General features: G+C 40.9%; 2 protein-coding genes across 4 annotated transcripts in view; one reads left to right on the top strand and one right to left on the bottom strand.

Annotated features, from left to right (window-relative positions):
* The window catches only part of NME7 (NME/NM23 family member 7), a 65272-nt gene extending 44012 nt beyond the window's left edge, over window positions 1-21260 (bottom strand). Inside the window, exons 1-6 of one of the 3 annotated variants that reach the window (XM_079973999.1) lie at window positions 21090-21260; window positions 16988-17073; window positions 7054-7161; window positions 3419-3585; window positions 2033-2143; window positions 829-879 (exon numbers count right to left, since the gene is read on the bottom strand). In XM_079973999.1, the coding sequence (XP_079830125.1) occupies window positions 829-879; window positions 2033-2143; window positions 3419-3585; window positions 7054-7056 (332 nt within the window). In that variant the 5' untranslated portion in view covers window positions 7057-7161; window positions 16988-17073; window positions 21090-21260. Of the gene's footprint in view, window positions 1-828; window positions 880-2032; window positions 2144-3418; window positions 3586-5308; window positions 5408-7053; window positions 7162-16987; window positions 17074-21089 lie in introns of those variants that run through there. The other 2 variants (XM_079973998.1, XM_079974000.1) reach the window with 2 other exon arrangements.
* SLC35A5 (solute carrier family 35 member A5) overlaps window positions 1-21530 on the top strand; it is a 340246-nt gene that overhangs the window by 194334 nt on the left and 124382 nt on the right. The gene's annotated exons all lie outside the window — the stretch shown is intronic.

Raw genomic sequence — 21530 nt, 5'->3', positions numbered from 1 at the left:
AAAAGTGGCTCCCATTAACAAAATACACACATGAACACACACATGAACATATGCTGCACAGCACTGCAAAAGCATTCACTCTATCACTGAGCTACTAGCCCTTCTCATTTGCCTAGTCATGAGGAAAAAGCATCAATTGCCGAATAATTTCTTTATATTTCAGAAATATACATGAGGCATTTCAGGGCAAAGCCTTCCTAAGGAGGTTTATGAAATTATTTAACAACACAAGGAAAATGTTAATACACAAACAAACCCATGCCATTCCAAACTAAAAACAGCAACAGTTTGAAAAACAGCAGTCAACACCTCAATAAAATGCAGAATGAAACACATCTTTTTTTAAAAAATGTGCATTTTTTTAAATGAATGGGGCTATAGGTCCCTCTTTTGAGAGAGACTTCCATAGATGAGGGGCCACTACTAAATAAGGTCCTGTCTCTGGTATTTGTCAGTCTGGTAGGTCTTAGCAGCATACCTGGAAGCCATTTGAAACTAGATTCTTATGTTATCCTTCAAATAACCTGATTCCAAACTATTTAAGGCTTTGCAAGTTAAATAAGCAAGGTAAGGTATTGTAATTGCTGTCATTGACCATGACTCAGTATATGGCAGCTGCTGCTTCTGCTCAGTTTCAGGATTGTGGGGAGAAACCAGGAGGTAAGCCAACCCTGCAAGCCTCCACAGTCCCATATACCTCTAAAAATACTACCCACAATTTATTGGTATGAATCTAAAGATCAAGCAAAAATCAATGTCAATTTCATATTGTTCATATTTCACTGGGCACATTGCACAAGTCAAAACATCCTGCAAATTGAAACTTACTTGTAATAAGGTTTAGCTTGGTGATCTGCGTAGAAATCTATTGCTTCTGCCCTACAAAAGATTTGTTTAAAAACACGCATCATTAATGCTTTTGTGAAAAACAATCATTAATCAGCAATGGCTTCAACCCACAGAACCACAAGCAGAGTTCTGCTTGTGCCATCAGGTTTCTCTGAGCCCTCACAGGATCAAAGGAAGCTGCCATATCCCAAGTCAGACTGAGTAGGCTGAGTACTGCCTCCACAAGCTGGGAGCAGCAGTCCAGGCTTTCACTCAGGGGTCTTTGCACACTCCACCACGGATCTGGAATTGTACCGCCAAGCTTATTTTTGCATTAGTAAATATTTTACTAATGAAGATTACTGAGTCTGAGGGATTTTTTTGGAAGCAGGCATTGTCTTGGAGCTATCTACTCTGCTTCCAACAGAGCATGCATGTCCCGGGTCGTTTGGGGCATGAACCCTGACAAGATAGGTAAAGGACCCTTGGATGGTTAAGTCCAGTCAAAGGCAACTATGGGGTTGCGGCGCTCATCTCACTTTCAAGCTGGCGTTTGTCCACAGACAGCTTTCCGGGTCATGGGCCTGCATGACTAAACCGCTTCTGGCACAACGAACACTGGGATGGAAACCAGAGCACCTGGAAATGCCATTTACCTTCCCACCGCAGCAGTACCTATTTATCTACTTGCACTGGCGTTCTTTTGAACTGCTAGGTTGGCAGGAGATGGGATAGAGCAACGGGAGCTCACCCCGTTGTGGGGATTCGAACCACTGACCTTCTGATCGGCAAGCCCACTACCCGTGTCCCATTTGACAAGATATGCATATGCAGCAGCATACAGAGTGCTGCACCACATCTCTCTGGACCACACCTCCTTCACCACATCTGTCTGGATCATGGCTAGGACACAAAGGGATACAGTATCTTAAATACATGGCTGCCACCATCCCATGGATCTCCTCCCTGCATTTTCCTCTAGTATTCAGTTACAGCATATGGGTGATATCACTTAATGGGGCTCAGCCTTTCCCATCTCCCCTCTGATTCACTGGCTGCTGTTTGTGGAAGGGATGGACAGAGCACGAAAATGCTGTGCATGATGGAACATGACCAGATAACATGGGGGGATATAGGTTGGCAACAGTCACCCATTCAAGGTAAACAATAGTTTAACCGATTTTTGAAAATCTCAAATTATTACCTTGAAACTTTCGTCATTTTGGCTTTAGTTATTGTAAAACCAGCTCTAATAATCATATCAATGACATCTCCAAGTTTGAGTGCTACATCAGGTTTCAATAATGCCAAGGTTCTAGAGAGGGAAGGGAAATAAACCAATAAAGTCAAAATAAGTTGTCAAAATATGAGCTTAAGTAAATCTCCAACAAATACCATTTCAAAAAGATGTTATTATGTCTGTTATATTCATTTTTATCCTTCATATAACCAGCTGAAGGTTTTGGATCAAATATCTGACCAGTACAAGCAGAAGAAGAAGAGGGAGAAGAGTTTGGACTTGATATCCCGCCTTTCACTCGCCTTAAGGAGTCTCAAAGTGGCTAACAATCTCCTTTCCCTTCCTCCCCCACAACAAACACTCTGTGAGGTGAGTGAGGCTGAGAGACTTCAGCGAAGTATGACTAGCCCAAGATCACCCAGCAGCTGCATGTGGAAGAGCGGGGAAGCGAACCCAGTTCACCAGATTACAAGTCCGCTGCTCTTAACCACTATACCATGCTGGCTCTCAAGTGGCACATATGACAAAAAGTTGGATGAGAAGGGGAGAATGGTGGCAACAGGATGTGCACTTGGGTGATGGCCTTGCCCTCTGGAGGCCTGTTAAATTGGCATATTGTGGGGCAGTAATCATGGTGTCTCACACAAGGAAAATGAGTGTCTCCCTGTCTCCTGCTCTTTTGTAGTGCAGTTCTATTATTCCCATATTGAATAGAGAGGGGGCTGCAGAGAGGTATTTTGGGTTGTGACAACATCACAGTAGCGTTCATTGTTAATGTTCTTTCTCACACTGTGGGCTGGAGGGTCACTTAGCTGAGGGAGATATTGGCTTTTGACAACCCTCTTAAGGTAATATTGTATTTTTATTGTTTATAGCCTTGAGAAGATTGTGTAGAAGATGATTAACAAATTAATCATCAACATCCAGGGAGCATCTTGCTATCTCACTTGCGTGCTAGCACTTAAGGTTCTTATTCTTTCCCCAGAGATTGAAGGGTAACTGAAATATAACCAGAATTTAGGGGGTGCACATCACGCTCTTTCTCCTTAGGGGGCCGAGAGAAAGAGTTTGCTGAGGAGTGGGTGTTGTGCTTTAACTAGTGTGACATTTGGACAATAAACTCCTAGAGGGCTGTGCACTATTGTGATGCACAGAGAGAGGAGAGGAAATGAGGATGCATTCCTAATAAGCAATCACTGTAGCAAGGCTCTCTCTTTGCCCTTTCTCTCTTGGAGGCTACCAGCTGGCCCAGGCACCCTGGCCAGCAAGAGAATGAAGGAGCACAGACATCTCAATAGCCTCAAGTTTATAAGGTAGAAAATAAGAGGTTCAAAGAATATATCCTCTCACCTTTCTTTGCGACTGCCCAACATGCGGGAAGTATATTGATCCCCATAGTCAACCAAATTGAGGTGGCGTGAGAAGATAGTAATTTTGTTGCCCACAAACAAATCTTTAAACTGCAGATCTTCATATTTGATGCGATTTAGGAATCGGCAGCGGTTCTTCATGTCATACTGGTAAGGTAAAGAGACTGAATAATCTGCATGCAGGTCTAAAATACCTTTACTATTAAAAAGAAGAAGAATATCATGCACAAAGAGAAACAGATACTGTTTTTTAATAGTTACTTTGACTACTGTTATGTGCCCGTGCAAAACTAGCACCAGCTACCAGTTTGCTTCTGTGCTCGATTCAAGTTGCTTGGGGTTAGGGCTTTAAAGCGCTAAGCAGCCTGGGACTTAAGAGCCACTTCCTTCCATACATTTTTTTCTGAAGGCTGCAAACTTCATCTGAGGCACTGCTGCAGATTCTTCAACTTCAGAAGGCAAGGCTGACAGTAACCAGTGCTAGGACGTACTCTAGGATGATACCTATCCTGCAGAATGCCCAGCAAAATGTGTCAGGCCCCAAAAATTATATTCTTTCAATAGGAAGGGAACTGGGGCTAAGGTCATGGCTAGAAAAGACATAGCTCTTCAAAAAGTTATTTGGCTGATGGCTGGTTGAGGGGGAGGTCCTGGTTTTGGGCTGTGCTAGACTTACTGTGCTTTCTTGGTTTTTAGTTTTTATTATGGGATTTAAAGTGGGAGTTGTTTCAGATTTAATTTAATTTTTTTGTATTCTGACTTGGTAGCCACCTTGAGTTCTTTGGAAAGTAAGAGGAATGCATAAAAAAATAATAATTAAAGAACAAGATTCTGAAGTACTGGATTCTACAATACTTCATACTTCACAATCTGCATTTATAGAGATCCTTTTTCTAATGCACCTATACCAAATGGTTTGAGGCACAGAAAAAATAGAGGTATCATGAGCTGAACTAAATGATCTGCTTCACAGTGCAGTCATATACATGTGTACTTGGAAGTAAGCCCGGCTGAATTTAATGTAAGGTTACCAAACGTCCCCATTTCCTGGGGACAGTCCCCGAATTTACAAATCAGTCCCCTGACAAAATCTATCTATTTAGGAGGCAGTTGAAAAGTGTCCCTGGATTCAACTGAAAAAAAATCTGGTAATCTTAACTTAATGGGACTTACTCTCAAGTAAATGTATATGGGGTTGCAGTTTTAACCATACTTTTTTTTAAAAAAAATGGCAAAACAAATTCTGTTCATAGCTTTTCCTAAAAACAATTCCTACTGATGAGCATATTTATTAAAAATGTAAATCTGATTACTTGCAAATATGGCCAAAATTATCTTTATATGGAGTCACTTTTTCCAAGCCAGAAAGGAAGACACATTGTATACATGCCTTTACATTTTTACTATGTGTACACATTTATTATCATCATTCATAATCATACACAAGGTATGAATAAGCCCACTGTGAATAAGCCCACTGTGTCCAAAACAGCTTATATTCAGGTTAGTGTGCACAGGATTGAAGCATCACTCTCCAACACATAATAGCAGATCCAGTTGCATATAGTACTACAGCAATAACTGAATATACTGAGTTGTCTTACCATTTATCACTTTCAAAAGTAACCTTTTGGATATTCCTCAAATTGACTGAAGATCATAAATCCAAATAAACAAATACTTTCAATAACCATCCCAAACTGAAGGCACTTGGAATGAGAGAAAGGGGAACCAAACTGCTTCAACACAGAATGTCTGAACACGACTGAACACAAAATTTATTTTTACTCTAGCTTATTTGGCATTCAAAATCCAATAGTAGGTTTGCTACTGTAGTCAAATAATAAAGTTATTGTTTCCTCCAATGTACCTTCAAAATACTGGATCCCAATTACTTCCTGGCTCTGTTCCATAATATTTGCCAGAGCTTCTGGTATTTACTGCAAATGCTCCAGTTTCTTCTCAATCGCTACCAAGAAGTGTGACAAATTGGAAGATTAAAAACAACAAAACAATTCCCCTTCCTCTGAGGTTTTTATATGCTTTGTACACCTTAAGTTATTTATAAATCTGATTAAAACAAAGAAGCAGGTGCAGAGCAAAGTGGGTAAACAAAAGCAAAATCAACATCTGATTTGGTAAATACAGCTTGCAGATTTATTCCTCTCCCTGTTGCTTTCTTTAATAACCAAGAGTAAGTGAACTAGGCTGGCTTAGAACCGAAGAACCCATTTAGGGACATGAATGAGTTTCTACAGGCACATTGGAATGTCTCCTTTTTTCAGATGGTTGCTGCTTCCATTTATTATTAATATTAATTAGTCCCCCCCCCCCCCCGCCCCAACTTCTTCCTCCCAAAGCAGCCCAACGCTCAATGAGTTTCAGCATTAGCTTGTCTACAGGAGCTGTGTGATATGTGCATGGGTCCCAGATCTTAATGGTCTACAAATCATTAAGCATCTGAAATTGAATTCTAAGAAGGACATTTGGGGGAGGGGGTTAACATAGGGTAATAAACTGACTGACAGTATGTCTTACAATGAGTTGCCTTTATCACTTGCTTTCTTCTTTAACAACTTGGTAAAGATAAGCATTCATTAGGGAATGAAAGATGGCCATATAAGTAGATGCATTACTGAACCAATTTCTGTTTGCAAAGAGGAAAGTGAGTTTCTGATACCCCAGAATTAAGATGCCCTCTTAGTAACCAAAGAAATAATTTTTATTGGCATAAAATGCAGCCATTCTTTCCCTGATTTAGATTCTGCTATTATTAGTACACTATATCTTGTTTCTTTTGACACCAGGAACAATTGCAGTAATTGGCAATTTCACTGAAACAGAATGCAGAAGAGAATATAAGAGCGCAAAAGAAAGGTAACTCCATCCTCTCTCTGAATCACATGGGTAGGACTCCACATGATCAGCCATAATCTCTGTCTTCTGTGCAACTCTTAAAACAGAGGCCAATAAGGTGAAGCTAGACAAACCTTGGAAACCATATATTGGCTTGATAGTTTAAATTCATATAGCACCTTCTTTCCATCACTGAACTCAAGGCAGCATGCATGTCCAGGCACTGACCAGATCCTGACCTGCTTAGCTTCAGTGAGGCAGCGGTGCCATGTGTCTTCAGTTAAGAGAAACCCTGCCTTATATGAGCCAGTTCATGACAAAGCTTTCACCATCCCCATGGTAAATAGCTATGCATACAGGAAGCCCGGGAAAGGCAGCAGAATCATAGGTTCACGCCTCCATGGCTGGCGCTCAAAATAAGTCTTCCATGTACTCAGTGGATGAATGAATCTCAAGCAAGGCTGTTCAATTAGTCCTAGTTTGACAATAACCTTTATCACCACCACCACCAAGATGTTTTATGGTATCATCAGGAGGCCCTAAAAAAGGCTTTTTTTCCTTTTAGGACAATTTAGCGGCTAAGAGAGAATAGCAATTCTTGTGTTTTTGGCTTCACATAAGACTAAACCTATAATGCCAAGGGTAGCCTATTTTGCTCTCAACTAATGCAATCTGCAAGGTTGTCTTATAACCACCCTGAGACCTCCGGGTATAGGGTGGTATAGAAATTCAAATAACAACAACAACAACAAGTCTTACCATCTCCACTGATCCATCTTTTGGGTAATACAGAAGCTCATAGCGTCGAAAAAGTGAAGCATTTGTATCATACCACTCTGCAATGAAAGCGTATCTTTCATCCTGGCTCTGAAAGAAAGGGAAAAGAGGAACGTAGGAATTTAGTGGTAATCTCATAAAAGACAATTCAGGAAAATGCACTTCATCCAAATGAAAGGTTGATCGACCAGCAAATACATCTGAGGCGCAGCACATAGCAACAACATTGCTAGGCCAGAGCAACACATCATTCAGATGCTGAGGTTTCCCAAAAGGAACAATATGAAGACTGCAATATGGAGACTACAACTACTGTTGACTTTGCAGGGCCATTCTAGTGATTACTGAGAGATAAAAGTACATAAAGAATTTGAACACTTGAAAAGAGTTTATCTAAATGCGAAGTATGACTACTATTACCATTACATTCTGCCTTAAGCTATTTTAAACATAAGCCAATGACTCTTACTGAGGTGACACCACCTCACCCACAGACATCTGCCAGGGGAAGAGGCCTCACAATAGCAGCTTTAGTCTTTCCAGTTTTTCCCATCAAGTTCCTACCTAGGCCATGATCTTTAATATGGGCAGGGCTTGCCATGAAAATTACCGTATGTGTCACATTACGGCACATCTACTTCTCTGCAGCAACCCTCACCCACACTGCACTGCACAATATAGCACTATGCACAAAAGACAGCCTCAGTAGGTAAAATGGGCAAAAGCACATCGGGAGATTTTTATGTGCAGATGGATATCATGATTTCTCTTGCGAATAGCAGCCCCTCCAATCCCCTTTCCCAATATGCTTTTTAATCTATCCAGGGTATATGCCCCAGGCAGATTTCATATCTACATTCAGCTATATTTTAGCACTACAGTACTGACTTTTTTCAGCAAGTCCTACTCTGGAATTTGAGATGAAATACACTCTCCCTGACCAAACCCTGAAAGTAAACACTACCAACCTCTGCAGTCAAATGAGAATTATTGTCATTGTTTAAACATATATCTCAAGCCAATAGTGGTGGGTTCTGTACACTTGATGGTGACACGGCTGTTTGTCAGGAGGGCATGCAACATATGGGGCAAACACAAAGAACAAAGACTGGATCTGATAAAGGAAGACAAGAATGGGAGCAAGGGAAGGGACTGGTTCAAGCGTCTAAGAACAGAATACTTGGCATAAGTGTTTCCCACTTCCCCAAGCAGCAAGAAGTTCCAAAGTTTAGTTTCCTGTGGAGGGAGAGGCCCCTGGAGACTTATGGGGACTTTGTAATATAAAAAAGGTAAAAAGGTAAAGGATCTCCAGACGGTTAAGTCCAGGCAAAGGCAACTATGGGATGCAGTGCTCATCTCACTGCAGGTTTGCCCACAGGCAGGGTCATGTGGCCAGCACACCTAAACTGCTACTGGCGCACGGAGGACCGTGACGAGTGCCAGAGCACATGGAAATGCTGTTTACCTTCCCACCGCAGTGGTATTATTTATCTACTTGCGCAGGTATGCTTTAAAACTGCTAGGCTGGCAGAAGCTGGGATGTGCTCTCTTACAGGCTATAATGGAGATAAAAGCACACCTAATTTTGCACCAGACTGCCAGAAAGGAATTCTTGATCTTACTACTTTATGCAGTGCATCATTAAAACCATGGGATTTGCTTCCACAAGGTGTGATGCTGTCCAACAACTTGGATGACTTTAAAAAGAGATTACATAAATTCATCAGGGAAAAGGCTATATAAATGGCTAGCTATATGCTACCATATATGTCCCTGAATACCAGTTGCTGGAGAGTCTTATTGTGCTTATGTCCTGTTTGTTGGCTTCACCCTTAGTTGGCTACTGTGAGAACAGAAGACTGGGCTATACATGGGACCTCATTCTCATTGAGGAGGGCTCTTCTAATGTTCTTATGCAGACATTTTCAAGGGTTTACCTTCGTGTAGCTAATGACAGATAAATTATTTTCTCTCTTCTCTCTCTGCCCAAGTTCAAAGTACAATGATTCTCTCTCTCTCCTCTTCACTCACTCACTCACACACAGCCTTGCAGCCCAGGTCGCATGAAACCACTCTTTGCTCAGAGAGGAATGTCATCTTGTAGAACATTCCCAGCCATACAGGAAGATTAGGGTTATTTTGTTTAAATCCTTGGCACTCCCCTGCCCAGCCATTCCCAGCAATCAAGGTGGCAATACTCCCAACAACCCTGATTTGCAAACCTTGACCTTCTCCACACCTATAAATGGAGATTAGTCAAAACCTGCCATTTAAACCACCAGCATTCCATAAGAGCTGATGACATTCAAAGAAGCAGTTCTGTGCTGTTCATTTCCCAGTGGAGCAGAAGAAAACAGTTGCAACCCCCTTTGTGACTCAGCCTGCTTTCCCCAGCTCAGAATCTGCTTCCATACTTTGCCTGTACTGAAAAAGAGGCAACAAGTCATCATTATCACCCCAGACTGCAGAATCCTACATGAAAGAGCATGGAAAATTCTTCTTCCTTGTCCTTACTGCTGTTTATCCAACTCAGGCTGAGGCATAGCAGCAACCTGAGAAGCTTTTGTTGCCCTTGTCAACGCTCTATTCTAATGGCAATTTCCAAAGATGCCAATCACTCACCTGTCATTCTGCCAAAGGTCCCCCCCCCCACCATTTCTTTTATGCTACCTATGTGCTATTTGAGGATTTAAAGGTTTTACATTATATATTCCCACCCCGGGAAGGCTACTACTTCCTGAAAAAGTAGATGTACCCTATATTTTTGTTAAAGAGGGCTTTGTAAATATTATAATTAGTCAGGATGAATTGATTCAAAATACAGAAAGTAAAGTAGACAGCATTGCCAGAGTCATTTTCCCATTATGGAATCATTTCCAAGACAAGGAAAGGCATAAACTTTTGAGAAGAAATCACCATTAACTTCAGTAATAGAAAGAAAGAAGCCAAGCTCCTCAAATGACCCTGAACATCAAATACCAATAGAGAAACACTAAAGTAATTACCTAGCCACATTATTTACCTTCACACTGACCTTGGTTTAATGTTTTTTTTTTTAGTGTAAATTTTATTTACACTATATATGACCAATTGCACATAAGAAGCATAATCCTTTATACCTCCTGTAAAGCTGCAAAGAGAAGTAAGTAAACTTGGTTGTTTAGCAACTCCTATTTAAGGTCACTGCCTCACCCAGAGGAGCAGGAAAACCATGGTGCATATCAATTCATTTAAATATATGCTAATGGTAAATTGCTTGTTTCTATAAAAGAGGCTAAGTGAGTAAAGAAAATAAAGAAGGTGGAAAAGAAAACCAAACATCCTGGTTAAGAGCAGGGCTTCAGCTCCTTGGGAAGCACATGCACACAGCCTTTCCCACGTCTGACACATCGAGGTCAGGTTTACTTAGAAGAAACTTCCACTAAGTTTAATGGGGCTTACACCCAGGTATACAAGTATAGGATTACAGCTTAAATGTTGCTTTAAAAGGGAAAAGTAAACTGACTGGCTCAATATCATCATATGTAGATTATGATTTAGATCAAAATTGCTTTTGAGCCATAAAGATCCTCAAAGGAGCTTACAATAAAGTAATCATAAAACATCATTAAACATTCATCTGTAATACAAAGTACACAAAATGCTGGCACCAATTCATCTCCTGTTAAACCAGAGCCAATCCTGCTTCTCAAAAAGTTTGGCAGATTTTTTAAAAAAGACATTTTTAAAGGATCCATAAAGATCACAATGGAATAGTGAATTTCCCTCAGCAGAACACTTCACAATGCAGTATACCAGTGCCACAAAAGCTCTATTTACAGATACTTCAGATGGCAGTACCCCCTGAAGCAACATCTCTCTGGCAGATTTTAATTCCCTTAATTATTACTTATTTATATCCCACTTTTCTGCATTAAAATCACACTCAAAGTGGCATACAATAAAACCGATGATACCTTTCCTCAAATGATCTTGCACAGCAGTTCATGCAGAGGTTAAAAAGCATGTTTAATTTCTGTTGTTGTCTTTGTAATCTTTTTTCTTGTTAAAATCTAATAAAATATCATTAAAAAAAAAAACCTAGGCTTGAAGCTGGCTTGAAATAGATTTTCATAAGAAGAGCCCTCATGGATCAAACCAAAAGCCCATCCAGCATCGTGCTCTCACAGCGGCAAGCAAGATTTCTATGGGAAGGGGGCAAGCAGGACATGAATGCACATTAGACAACCCATTTCATAAGTCACTGCCTTTAGCCAATAAACCACCAGCCATAGGACCACACACACCAGGCAAAAGAAAAACAGGGGTACAATATTCCAGCACAAGGGGACCAAGAGTTTTCAGCAGTGGTCTTACAAGTGCTACTTTTAAGGAGGTATGTATTACTCCTTCCCCTCAATTATGTTTTGATAATTAGCAGTAACCAACTGAATTATCTCCTCCAGTATACAGCCATGATGGACATTAGCCCCAACTGTTTTGCTCACATACTTAGGTGTCAACAACTGAAACTTTCCTCATACAACAGGACAAGCAGCTCTGCTCAAGCCTCAGTATCCAATGTGGCATCTAATTTGGGTTGGAAGTAAGCTGCTTGATCCAAAAGTACTCTGGAGAACTGTCATGGCATGCATTCAAAGGCCCCAGCAATTCAAGAGAAGGGGACCAGGTTAAAGCACAGAACCAAAGAATTGCAGAGTTGGAAGGCGTCCTGAGGATCATCTAGTCCAACCCCCTGAGATGCAGGAATCTCAACTAAAGCATGAATGACAGATGACCATCCAACCTCTGCTTAAAAACTCAGTGGGGATTCACCTGTGGAATGGAGCTATGCTGTGCAGAAAGGATCGTTCCCCAAATAATTAGCTTCTAAGAAAAATAGCCTGCCATTTTATAGAGAGATTTGGAAGACAAAAAAGCATTGGTACAAACTGTTACCAAGATCAATAAAGAAAGGAAACACGATTGTGCCAATTTAAGCTATATTAGTAAAATGCCAAAGCACTGCATGGGGTTAAGCCTTCCTCTGCTACTCCATAATAAAATGTTCAGAACTATAAGGAACACTGCATTCGGCTTCTTTTGCACTTTAGTGAAAGGAAAGGCTAATGAACGATATTGGAAAGCAAAGCACCAATACTCTCAAGTTATGTTCCCAGCTTTTTTCTTGACATGCTGTGTAATTGTGGGCAAAATAGCTCAACCACCTACATGCCTCAATAATCCCCAAATTAAAGCGATGGAATTAGATTTATAAAAAACGTCTAAGACAAAGCAAAGTATGTATAATGTGGTAAAGTGAAACTCTGGGGGTGTGGTTCCCTTCCATGCTACTTTACTTAATGCCTATATAAGCAGTAGCTTTGAGGGCATCAGAGAAATTAAATAAAGAGGACTGTGGTGTTACATTTCAGCATACCTGCAGAAAGTGAGTAGCACAGATTTACAGAACAAGGAAAAACTCTGTGAAATGTGAACATCTTGAAATGTGGCTTAGGCCCAGTGTTCCTTCAGGAGAGCCTTTGCCCATATGAATTCCAATATTTTTTATCTTCTGGAAAAAGAGGCTCTGTGAAAACAAACCAATAGGAGCAGAGGATAAAGTATGTTTAATTCTGCAACATGCAGCCATTCAGTGTAGAATCTTGTTCAGTGCTATTTCAGCTAATGAAGAGTACGCTGTGATAATCAATTCACAGAACTCCCCATGAGGCCCAGATAAACTCTTCACTGTTGGATTTCAGGTGGAATGTGAAAACCTTCTTTATTCAGACTAGTACTAATTAGAGCTTCTCAGCAATTTCTATAGTCCAGAGGATAAATTAGATGGAATGCAGAAATTCAGGACCTGGTCTATTGCTACACTACATTGACGTTAACACTATTTCATTCACTGGGTAGATATTTTTTTTAATCCCTTCAGCCATTTATTTATTTATTCTGCATAAAGAAGCAACCTAAAAGGCATTTTTTTTACACCTAAGGGCTAATCCACATATGTGGAAATATTTTATTTCAGAGAGACAAAAGGTGACGACTCTCTTGCTCAGTTTCTGTATGTATTAACTGAAGGATACCATGTGTACCTAGTTCAGTCAATGGCAGAGCACCTGCCTTGCATGGGGGGAAACTGCCTGAAATCTTGGGAGAGCCACAGCCATTCAATGGAAACTGAACTAATGGACCAATTGTCTGACTCAGCTTCCCAAGCTCCACTCAACCCAGTTTTTGGGCAGAATGATTGTGTAACTAGTATCCTACTGGAAACAGTTATGGATGCATAGTTCAATGCCTTGTCTCTGACAGAGGAGAGATGAATCTCTGACAGATAAAAGATGCCAGCCCACACAGGCATAAGCAGCACTATGTGGTGTGAATATGGGATTACTGCTGCTTGGCAAGGCCACGTCTCTTCACAAGTTGTACCAGCCAAATAAAAGAGCATTGCAAACCACAGATGACAAATTACACAAGCGTGTTTGAGAATCAGAGTCTTGTAATTAAAACCAAGTAGGTTGTGCTAAAATTGGCCCCTCTGCTCTCACTGAATATAGAACAAGTTCTAAATGTTACCTTTAATAAGAACAAAGTGCTCCTCAAGACAGCAATACTTGCCCATTTTAATAAGCAGAATTTTCAGAGTGGGGAGAATAAAACTTGATACTAGGAGGGCATTACAGGAACATGCAGGCAAACAAAATAGGGCTTCGACACAGGGGCAGCAGCTAGTGTTAGAAACTCAGATATATATGCTAGGGACCAAATGGCTCCTTAAACCAGGAGCTACAGTTGCAAAAATGGAATGCCTAGTCGCCATTTGGGGGCCAGACAGCTTGAAAGCAGTTTTCAATACGACTTTTTGGTTCCTGAAATTCATTCTGATTGCACAGATAAAATATAATGGATAGAATTCTACAGGATGTGTTGTTAAGTGTGTGAAAACAGTCAAGATCCAAGGATCCCCAGGCATGCACCTCCAGATGGTGGAGATGTCTGGCTCCTGGCACCTGGGCATCTTCACCTGGTGGTCACAAGTGGCCAATAGCGAGGAGGAAAATGCACCAGGCCAATTTCAAATGCTGGCAGCAGGACACTTGAGTAAGGGGCCTTGTACACAACCACAACTGGCCACACACTTTTGAAAGCCAGTGAAAAATAATATGAGGTGCTAGAGCAGTTTACTGAAATGAGCCCAGACATTTGTTGAGGCCTTCTCATCTAGGTTTTTCCCTACAGAGGTTTGGAACCAGAAGTTAGAAATAAAAATGTGTGTTTGTTTATGAACATATGGGTCTTTGAAAGGAAATATTCACAAATCACACACTGCACCTTTCAACACCACTCCTCCAATGCTTAATTTTTCACCATCATTTCAGAATGTAATTACAAATCAGACTACTATCCTACCATTCTTTGAATGCACAGAGGACAACGTATGTAGGAGTGTACATGAATGAGAGATTTCAACTCAAGTGGCTGAGATCCAAGCCAGGCACTCTACCCACCACGCTACGTTGCTCTTCTGCATTCCACACTTTTCCCAAGCACTTCTAAAACACGTGGACTCTCCTGAAACTGCAGTGAAGGTGAAAGGTGACCTTCAGCCAGCTGATACCGGTGTGTGTTAGCACCAAATAGCTGGAAAGGCGGTTCCAAAGAGCACACGTTTGGCATTTACCTTGTACGTTCTGAGAGTATCATGGCCTATTAAAAATTTATTACCTTGCTACACAGAAGGCCAAGAGCTTAGCCAATCCCTTTCTCCTTCGCAACTGGGAACATTTTGAGCCAGCATGCATTGTGTACTATAGTTTAACCAAATAGTCTCCTGCCAAGGCTGTCATTAAAGTTAAAACGCTTCTTTCACCTCGTGTTGTGTCAAATATTAACCCTTGGGCAATTCAGCCGAATACAGATTTCAGCCAGCACAGACAATGTCTGATGGCATACTCATAAATCCTTTATCATAAAGACAGATACCAAGTTAATATTGAACAGGTGTATGTGTGTGTGAAAAAAAAACTTTATCTAATATCTTTAGTACAGTGAGTAACGTAATGTAAAAGAAAATATTATGAAAATGATCTATCGGTGGTACATGACCCCAGTCAAGCTTGCAAAAATTTACCATTTGCCTAACAATAAGTGTTGGAAATGTAATGAGACTGAAGGCACTTTTTACCACCTTTGGTGGACCTGCCCAAAGGTTAAAGCTTTCTGGGAAATGATCTACAATGAAATTAAGAAGGTCCTTAAGTGGACTTTTCCTAAGAAACCAGAGGCTTTTCTCTTGGGCATGGTTGGCCAATCGGTGCTAAAGAAGGACAGGATTTTCTTTATGTATGCTACTACAGCAGCAAGAATTCTACTGGCAAAGTATTGGAAGATGCAAGAACTACCTACTCTGGAAGAATGGCATACAAAGGTGATCGACTTTATGGGACTGGCCGAGATGACGGGCAGAATCCGTGACCAGGGGAAAGAGACAGTGGAGGAGGACTGGAAGAAATTTAAAATATATCTTAAAAACAATTGTAAAATTGAGGAATGTTAAGATGTCAGGGGGTGAGAGGTAAAGAATTGCAGCAGTAACTAAAAAAAAAATTAAAGGAAATTTTTGAAAGGGAATTAAGACAATGGACCTAAGGGTTGCTAAAGAATCACTAAACAAGGATGCAAGGAAGGGGAGGCATGGGGAAGTCAAAAGAAAGAAGGGTATGAAATGAGGAATTTAAAGTTACATGGGTTTAATTGCTATGTACCTTATCTGAGTTTTGTTTTTCTTTTGTCTGTTTTGTTGAGTTTTTATTACTTGTTTGAAAAATTAATAAAAATTATTTTAAAAAAATAAAAAATAATAATAAAAAAAGTACAGTGAGTAACGTAATGAATGATGAAAATGGAAAGTTTGAGGGGGGGGTGGGGGACCAAGAGGATTCCAAATTACAGGCACAGTATAAATTCCTGGAAATAAGTGCACAAGTACAAAATAACAATAAAACCTTATTTATTCAGATCAACTCATAAAATTAGCCCATTTAAAAGTTACATTATAAATTTACTTTTTTGCCAAAACATGAAAGGCCATTCTGCATTATTTCTACCACAAGCCCTCTCTCAGTTCAAAAGAACAATAACATTTGTGATCAGTTGTCTTATAAGCGATCAGGAACAAATGATTCATTTCCATTTCAGATATTCAATGTAACCAGCTGCAGTACACCGAACCAGATGTTTCTAACATTTCTGCTATAATGTGGTTGCTTGAACAGGGGCTGCATATGGCAGAGATGCATAAACAGACCAGGGCATAAGCCTTAGTCATACTTGCAGAGCAGTCCTATATATTGGATTGGCAGAAAATCTCATGGGTTTCAAATAGAGATGCCTTCCCTATTATCAGCTATCTGATCCTTTCATGTCAAGGACTAAATCTGGAGCCTTCTGTCACTGAGAATGACCTGCCGTCCTGCTACTGGGTTTCCACTAGAATCAATAACCATTATAGCAAGCACTGGGGAAATTAGACCACCAGGAAGTAGGTACTTTACCTTTCTGACTTAAACTGGATTTCCGGTATTTCCTCCCTTTGGTTCCATTGGTATTATCTTTTCCCGTAGTAAAATGGTGCTATTTATTATTCTGAATGGATTAACAGAGGATTGTCTCATTTAAATTGTAAGTATTTATGAAACAGAACAATGCTGATCGTGTGGCACTACTGTTGCCCATGGAACTGTTTGCACAACAGAACTGTTGCTCATGGAATGTTTTTCCGTAAGTGCATCAGCTAACACGATTTAAAAGTAATTCCAGCCACCACAGTATGTTTTCCAATGCTCCAAGGATAGGGAATGTTTACAAATGGGTCCAAATAATATGGTTAGCATGTAATGGGCAGCAGGCAAACACTCACCCTTTAAAAGAAATGGCAGGTTCAGGTTTGTCAGCTAAAGGGCTCCACCTAGTGCTCCACAGAAGTCAGAGTATATCAAGTCTCAACTAGGAGAAATTGTTTTATTTATTAATTATTGTTAAACTATGGACGGGAACAAATATATGAGAGAAACATAGTACACTTTGGCAAATGACAAAAAAAAAAAAATCCCAGGCAAATAACCAATCAAATGTATACTCAAGCAAATTCACACCATTATTTAAACATTTTAAGCACCCTAGCCTCCTACTCTTGCACATGAGGCATGTGAGGCCCTGGCTTATAAAAAAAATGACCAGTGCAGTGCACTTGGCGCATCAGCAGCATGCCCAATTCAAGGGTGATATGGGCATGAGATTTTGTGACTAACTACAAGTTCCCAGAAATCTCTCCACAGTCTATAAATACAAACACTGGGATTATAGCCACTGTTACTCCTACTCAGAATATAGACCCATCGAAAATACTGTTAATGATTCGCTTAGGTCCATTCATTTCAATGGTTTACTCCAACAATAAATAAGCTAGATACAGCCCTTTATTTCTATGCATACTTCTTTGAAGTCAAACATAATTCTGCTCTTGCTGAACTAGGGGCCATTCTGCAGGCTGCTTACATCATGAAAATTCTACCTGAGATTTTGAGAACATTAACAAACTCATCAGTTACACTTAAAAGTCATCTTTTAGGAAGAGGGCCAGCTGAGGGAGAAGTGAGCTTGAAGAACAATTACTGCCCACTTTCACATAAATTCATTTTATGCGTGATGCAGGTTTAAATCACACACTCGCAAGCACAGAAACTGAGCTACAAATAAAAGCAGACAAAGGGCTAAGGCTAAAGAAAGAAGCTAGCTTTCATCTTGCCAGATGACGATCCTCTAAAACTGATATTTTTATTATACAATACAGTATAATCCTACTTTGGAAATTCACCAAATGTATGAAGTATTTTTTTAGAAATTATTTTCATCACATCTAATCACAGTTATCTACAATTAGATGAAAATGTGATGCTTATTTTTAGAAGAATAAACAAATAAGTAAATATTGTATTGTAAATCACTCATTATTCTTTCAACAGACTCACAAGAGTTGCAATATATACTCCAATACAATCTCGATAAATTTAATAGGTATTTTTGAGGCCCCAATGGTTCACACACAAACATTTTGTTTCATCTAACCAGTTATATAGGAAAGTGGTTTTGTACCACCTACCTTCCATTTTATAGCACCAGTTTTATAGGCCACAATGCATATATACAACAGTACCCTGAAAATTTGCTACCACAACATAATACCCATTCCCTGATCCCTATTTAATACCTGCAGTATTCAAGATAAGGCTGGCCCACCCATGAAGCAAGGTGAGGCAACTACTTCAGGTGGCAGGAGCCATTAGGGCAGAAGATCCCAATGTTGATCTTTCTTCCCCTACACCTTGTTCCTGATGTAGATCTTCCCTCACCCTTCTTCCCTGGAGCCATTTTGGGGTCAGTCTCAGGTGCCAAAATGTCTTGGGCTGGCCCTGGTTCAGGATACATTGTATATATAATATTTAAAGTAACAGTTTGGTATATAACTGGGGTGGATCTGGTCAGCAGACTGAACCCTAATCTCCCACATCCACCCCTTGGGCCAAGCTTGTCAGGTGGACAGTCGTTATCTAATGGCACATGACTCATGTTCACCTGCAGCTCATCAGTCATCACTCTGTAGAAGAAATCCCAAATGTGGCTCAGACAGGTAAAGGAATTTATCTACTTAAAATCCTAATTCATGCTACATTAGCAGATAACTTGCTGTTTACACATGAAGTGGTAATGCTTACAGGATGCACCCTGAATGGCTATGACTGAAAAATAAGAAGAAATCAGCTTGTTGATCCGAAGTACATTACGTTGTTATTATGACACTCTTAGCCTGCTCCCCACTCGGGAACACTTATTTTATTTTCATAATAACAGTGCAAGGTATTTATAATTTAAAGTAACCATTTCGCAAACCATCAGGGCACTGTACAACAACATAAAACAATTTTTAAAAGCGATACAGAAAATTTTGAACAGCCACATAGGCCTGCTAGCATAAAAAGTCAAAAGGGAGGATGCCTGTCAAATCTCTGCTGGAAACATCTTCCATAGGATGGAAATGGTAGTAGGAGAAACCACCACCCACTCCCCTCTGGACTGTTTCAGCAATCAGGCTAGGATATGAATTAGACTGAAAGAAGGCAGCTTTGAGTCAGTCACCCTGAGAACGTTCTGTCTGAAAGGTACAGAATGTCTGCATCCCTGCTATTATGTATCAAATTGTCATGCAAAGTACATCACTGTTCTATGTTTCACTTTTCTTTACAGCAAGGGTTATCTCCTCCACCCTTCATGGACCAACTCTGGCATCTGGGCACCATCACCCACCTGTCTATCATCTGACATCATTATGATGTAGGAAACAACGTCAAAGGTGAGCCACATAATGGAAGAGGTGTTTCTAGAACCAAGGTAAAACTCAAACTCCCTATTGCCAGCAAGATTTATGTTGTTAATGTAATCTTATTATACTTATTGCACTGAAATGGTTTTTTTTATGTTGTTACACTTGCTATTATGTTGTTATTTTATTATGCTACTATGGCATTGCTCTTGTGATTGTTGATTTTGAGAAATGTTACTGTTTCCTTTGTTGTAAACTGTTTTGAGCTTGATTTTTTGCATGGAAGAAGCAGCATATAAATAAAATTATGACCGAATGAAAGGGAATCGCAGTATCCACTGACCAGCAGTTACAGCAAGCCCCTTTGAAGTCCATAGGCTGGCATAGTTTAGATCTAATCGTCTGTTGCTGGGGCTTCAAATGTTCTCTCTTGAAGTTTGTCCTCTTCAGTGCTGAAGCACACATGTCCCTTAAGTCTTTTCCCTTTGCCTTTGTTTTATTACATTTGTAATAGTATAGTATCATTGTATCCTTATACAAAAACAGGGAGAGCACAGTGGAAGCAAATCTGCATTCATTCAGTAAATCCCCAAAGACTAATATATACATGGGCTGCTCTCTACTTTGGCCTCCCCTTGCTCAAACTGCTGGCTGTCACATTTCTTCCAAACTGATCATTCTCTCTCTCCAGGTTTTGGAAGAAGGTAACCTATCAGGAAACCACCAGAAGAGCCAGTATAGTGTAATGCAAAGATGAAGAACTTGTGGCCATTCAAACATTGCTGAGCCACACAATTCCCATAACCCCTGACCACGCAGGCTGGGGCTAATGAGAGTTGGGAGTCCAACACCACATGGAGGACCACAAAATCCTTCCCCCACCCATGGTACAGTGGTTAAACTGTCAGGCTAGGAACAAGAAGGTCCAAGTTCTGAACACTTGAAGTTCTAAATACTTCAAGTATTTCCACCTCCATCGTTCTGCCCGGACACTGAGGTCCAGCACCTAGGACCTTCTGGCGGTTCCCTCCCTGTGAGAAGCCAAGTTACAGGGAACCAGGCAGAGGGCCTTCTCGGTAGTGGCGCCTGCCCTGTGGAACGCCCTCCCACCAGATGTCGAAGAGGAAAACAACTACCAGACTTTTAGAATACATCTGAAGGCAGCCCTGTTTAGGGAAGCTTTTAATGTTTAATAGACTATTGTACTTTAATATTCTGTTGAAAGCCGCCCAGAGTGCCTGGGGAAACCCAGCCAGATGGGCGGGGTATAAATAATAAATTATTATTATTATTACTATAACACCACTCAGCCATGGGCTTCCCTGGGTGGCCTTGCACTCAACCCCAGCCTAGCCTACCTTGCAGGGTTGCTGTGAGGATAAAATTAGGGAGAAGAGTAACAGAGGCCACTGCCTTGAGCTCCTCAGAAGAAAGGCAGGAGGTAAAGAAATGTAATCAGTGACGTCACAAAACACAACATTTCCCCCCCCCCAAAAAAATCACCCCCACTGAGGAGCTATTAAGCGCCATTTCTTCGCTAACATGCCATCCCTCAATGGGAGTCACTGCAGAAGCATTATATATACACACACACGGCGACTATCTAATGCATCATTCCAACCCCAACCCCACCCCCACTCACCATGGTACAGTCCTCGCCTGCCCTTCACGCTCCTCTGCCTCAGCCCAAGCAACACTAGCTCCCTCCAACAACAAAACGGTCCAGCTCTGCCCGCCCGCCAACCAAAACCGCTTCTTAGCAACCGAAGCCACGCCTCCTTCCCGGCGCGCGCATAGGACGCGGTGGCGGAAAATAAACTTCCGTTGAAAGCGGGAAACCGCCATTGGCGGTGACTCACGATTGGCTCAGAGTAAGCGCCGCTCTAGGCCTTGACGGTAGATAGAGCCAGGCTATTCCTCCTCACTGAAAGGAAGCATACGGAGCGCAACAAAAGCGGACGTCATCGCTGTGATGTTGCACGGAAGCGTAGAGATAGGAAACTGCAGAGTAAATAAATGCGCACTTCTCTCGCGGTCATGCCTCATAAATTCTTTTGGAAGCTCCTGCTCCCGCTCCACCTTC

The sequence above is a fragment of the Podarcis cretensis genome, assembly GCF_951804945.1.
Source record: "Podarcis cretensis genome assembly, chromosome: 4".
NCBI classification, from domain to species: Eukaryota; Metazoa; Chordata; class Lepidosauria; order Squamata; family Lacertidae; genus Podarcis; species Podarcis cretensis.
Note: the sequence above shows the minus strand (reverse complement) of the source record. Positions and strands in the feature narration are given on the sequence as shown.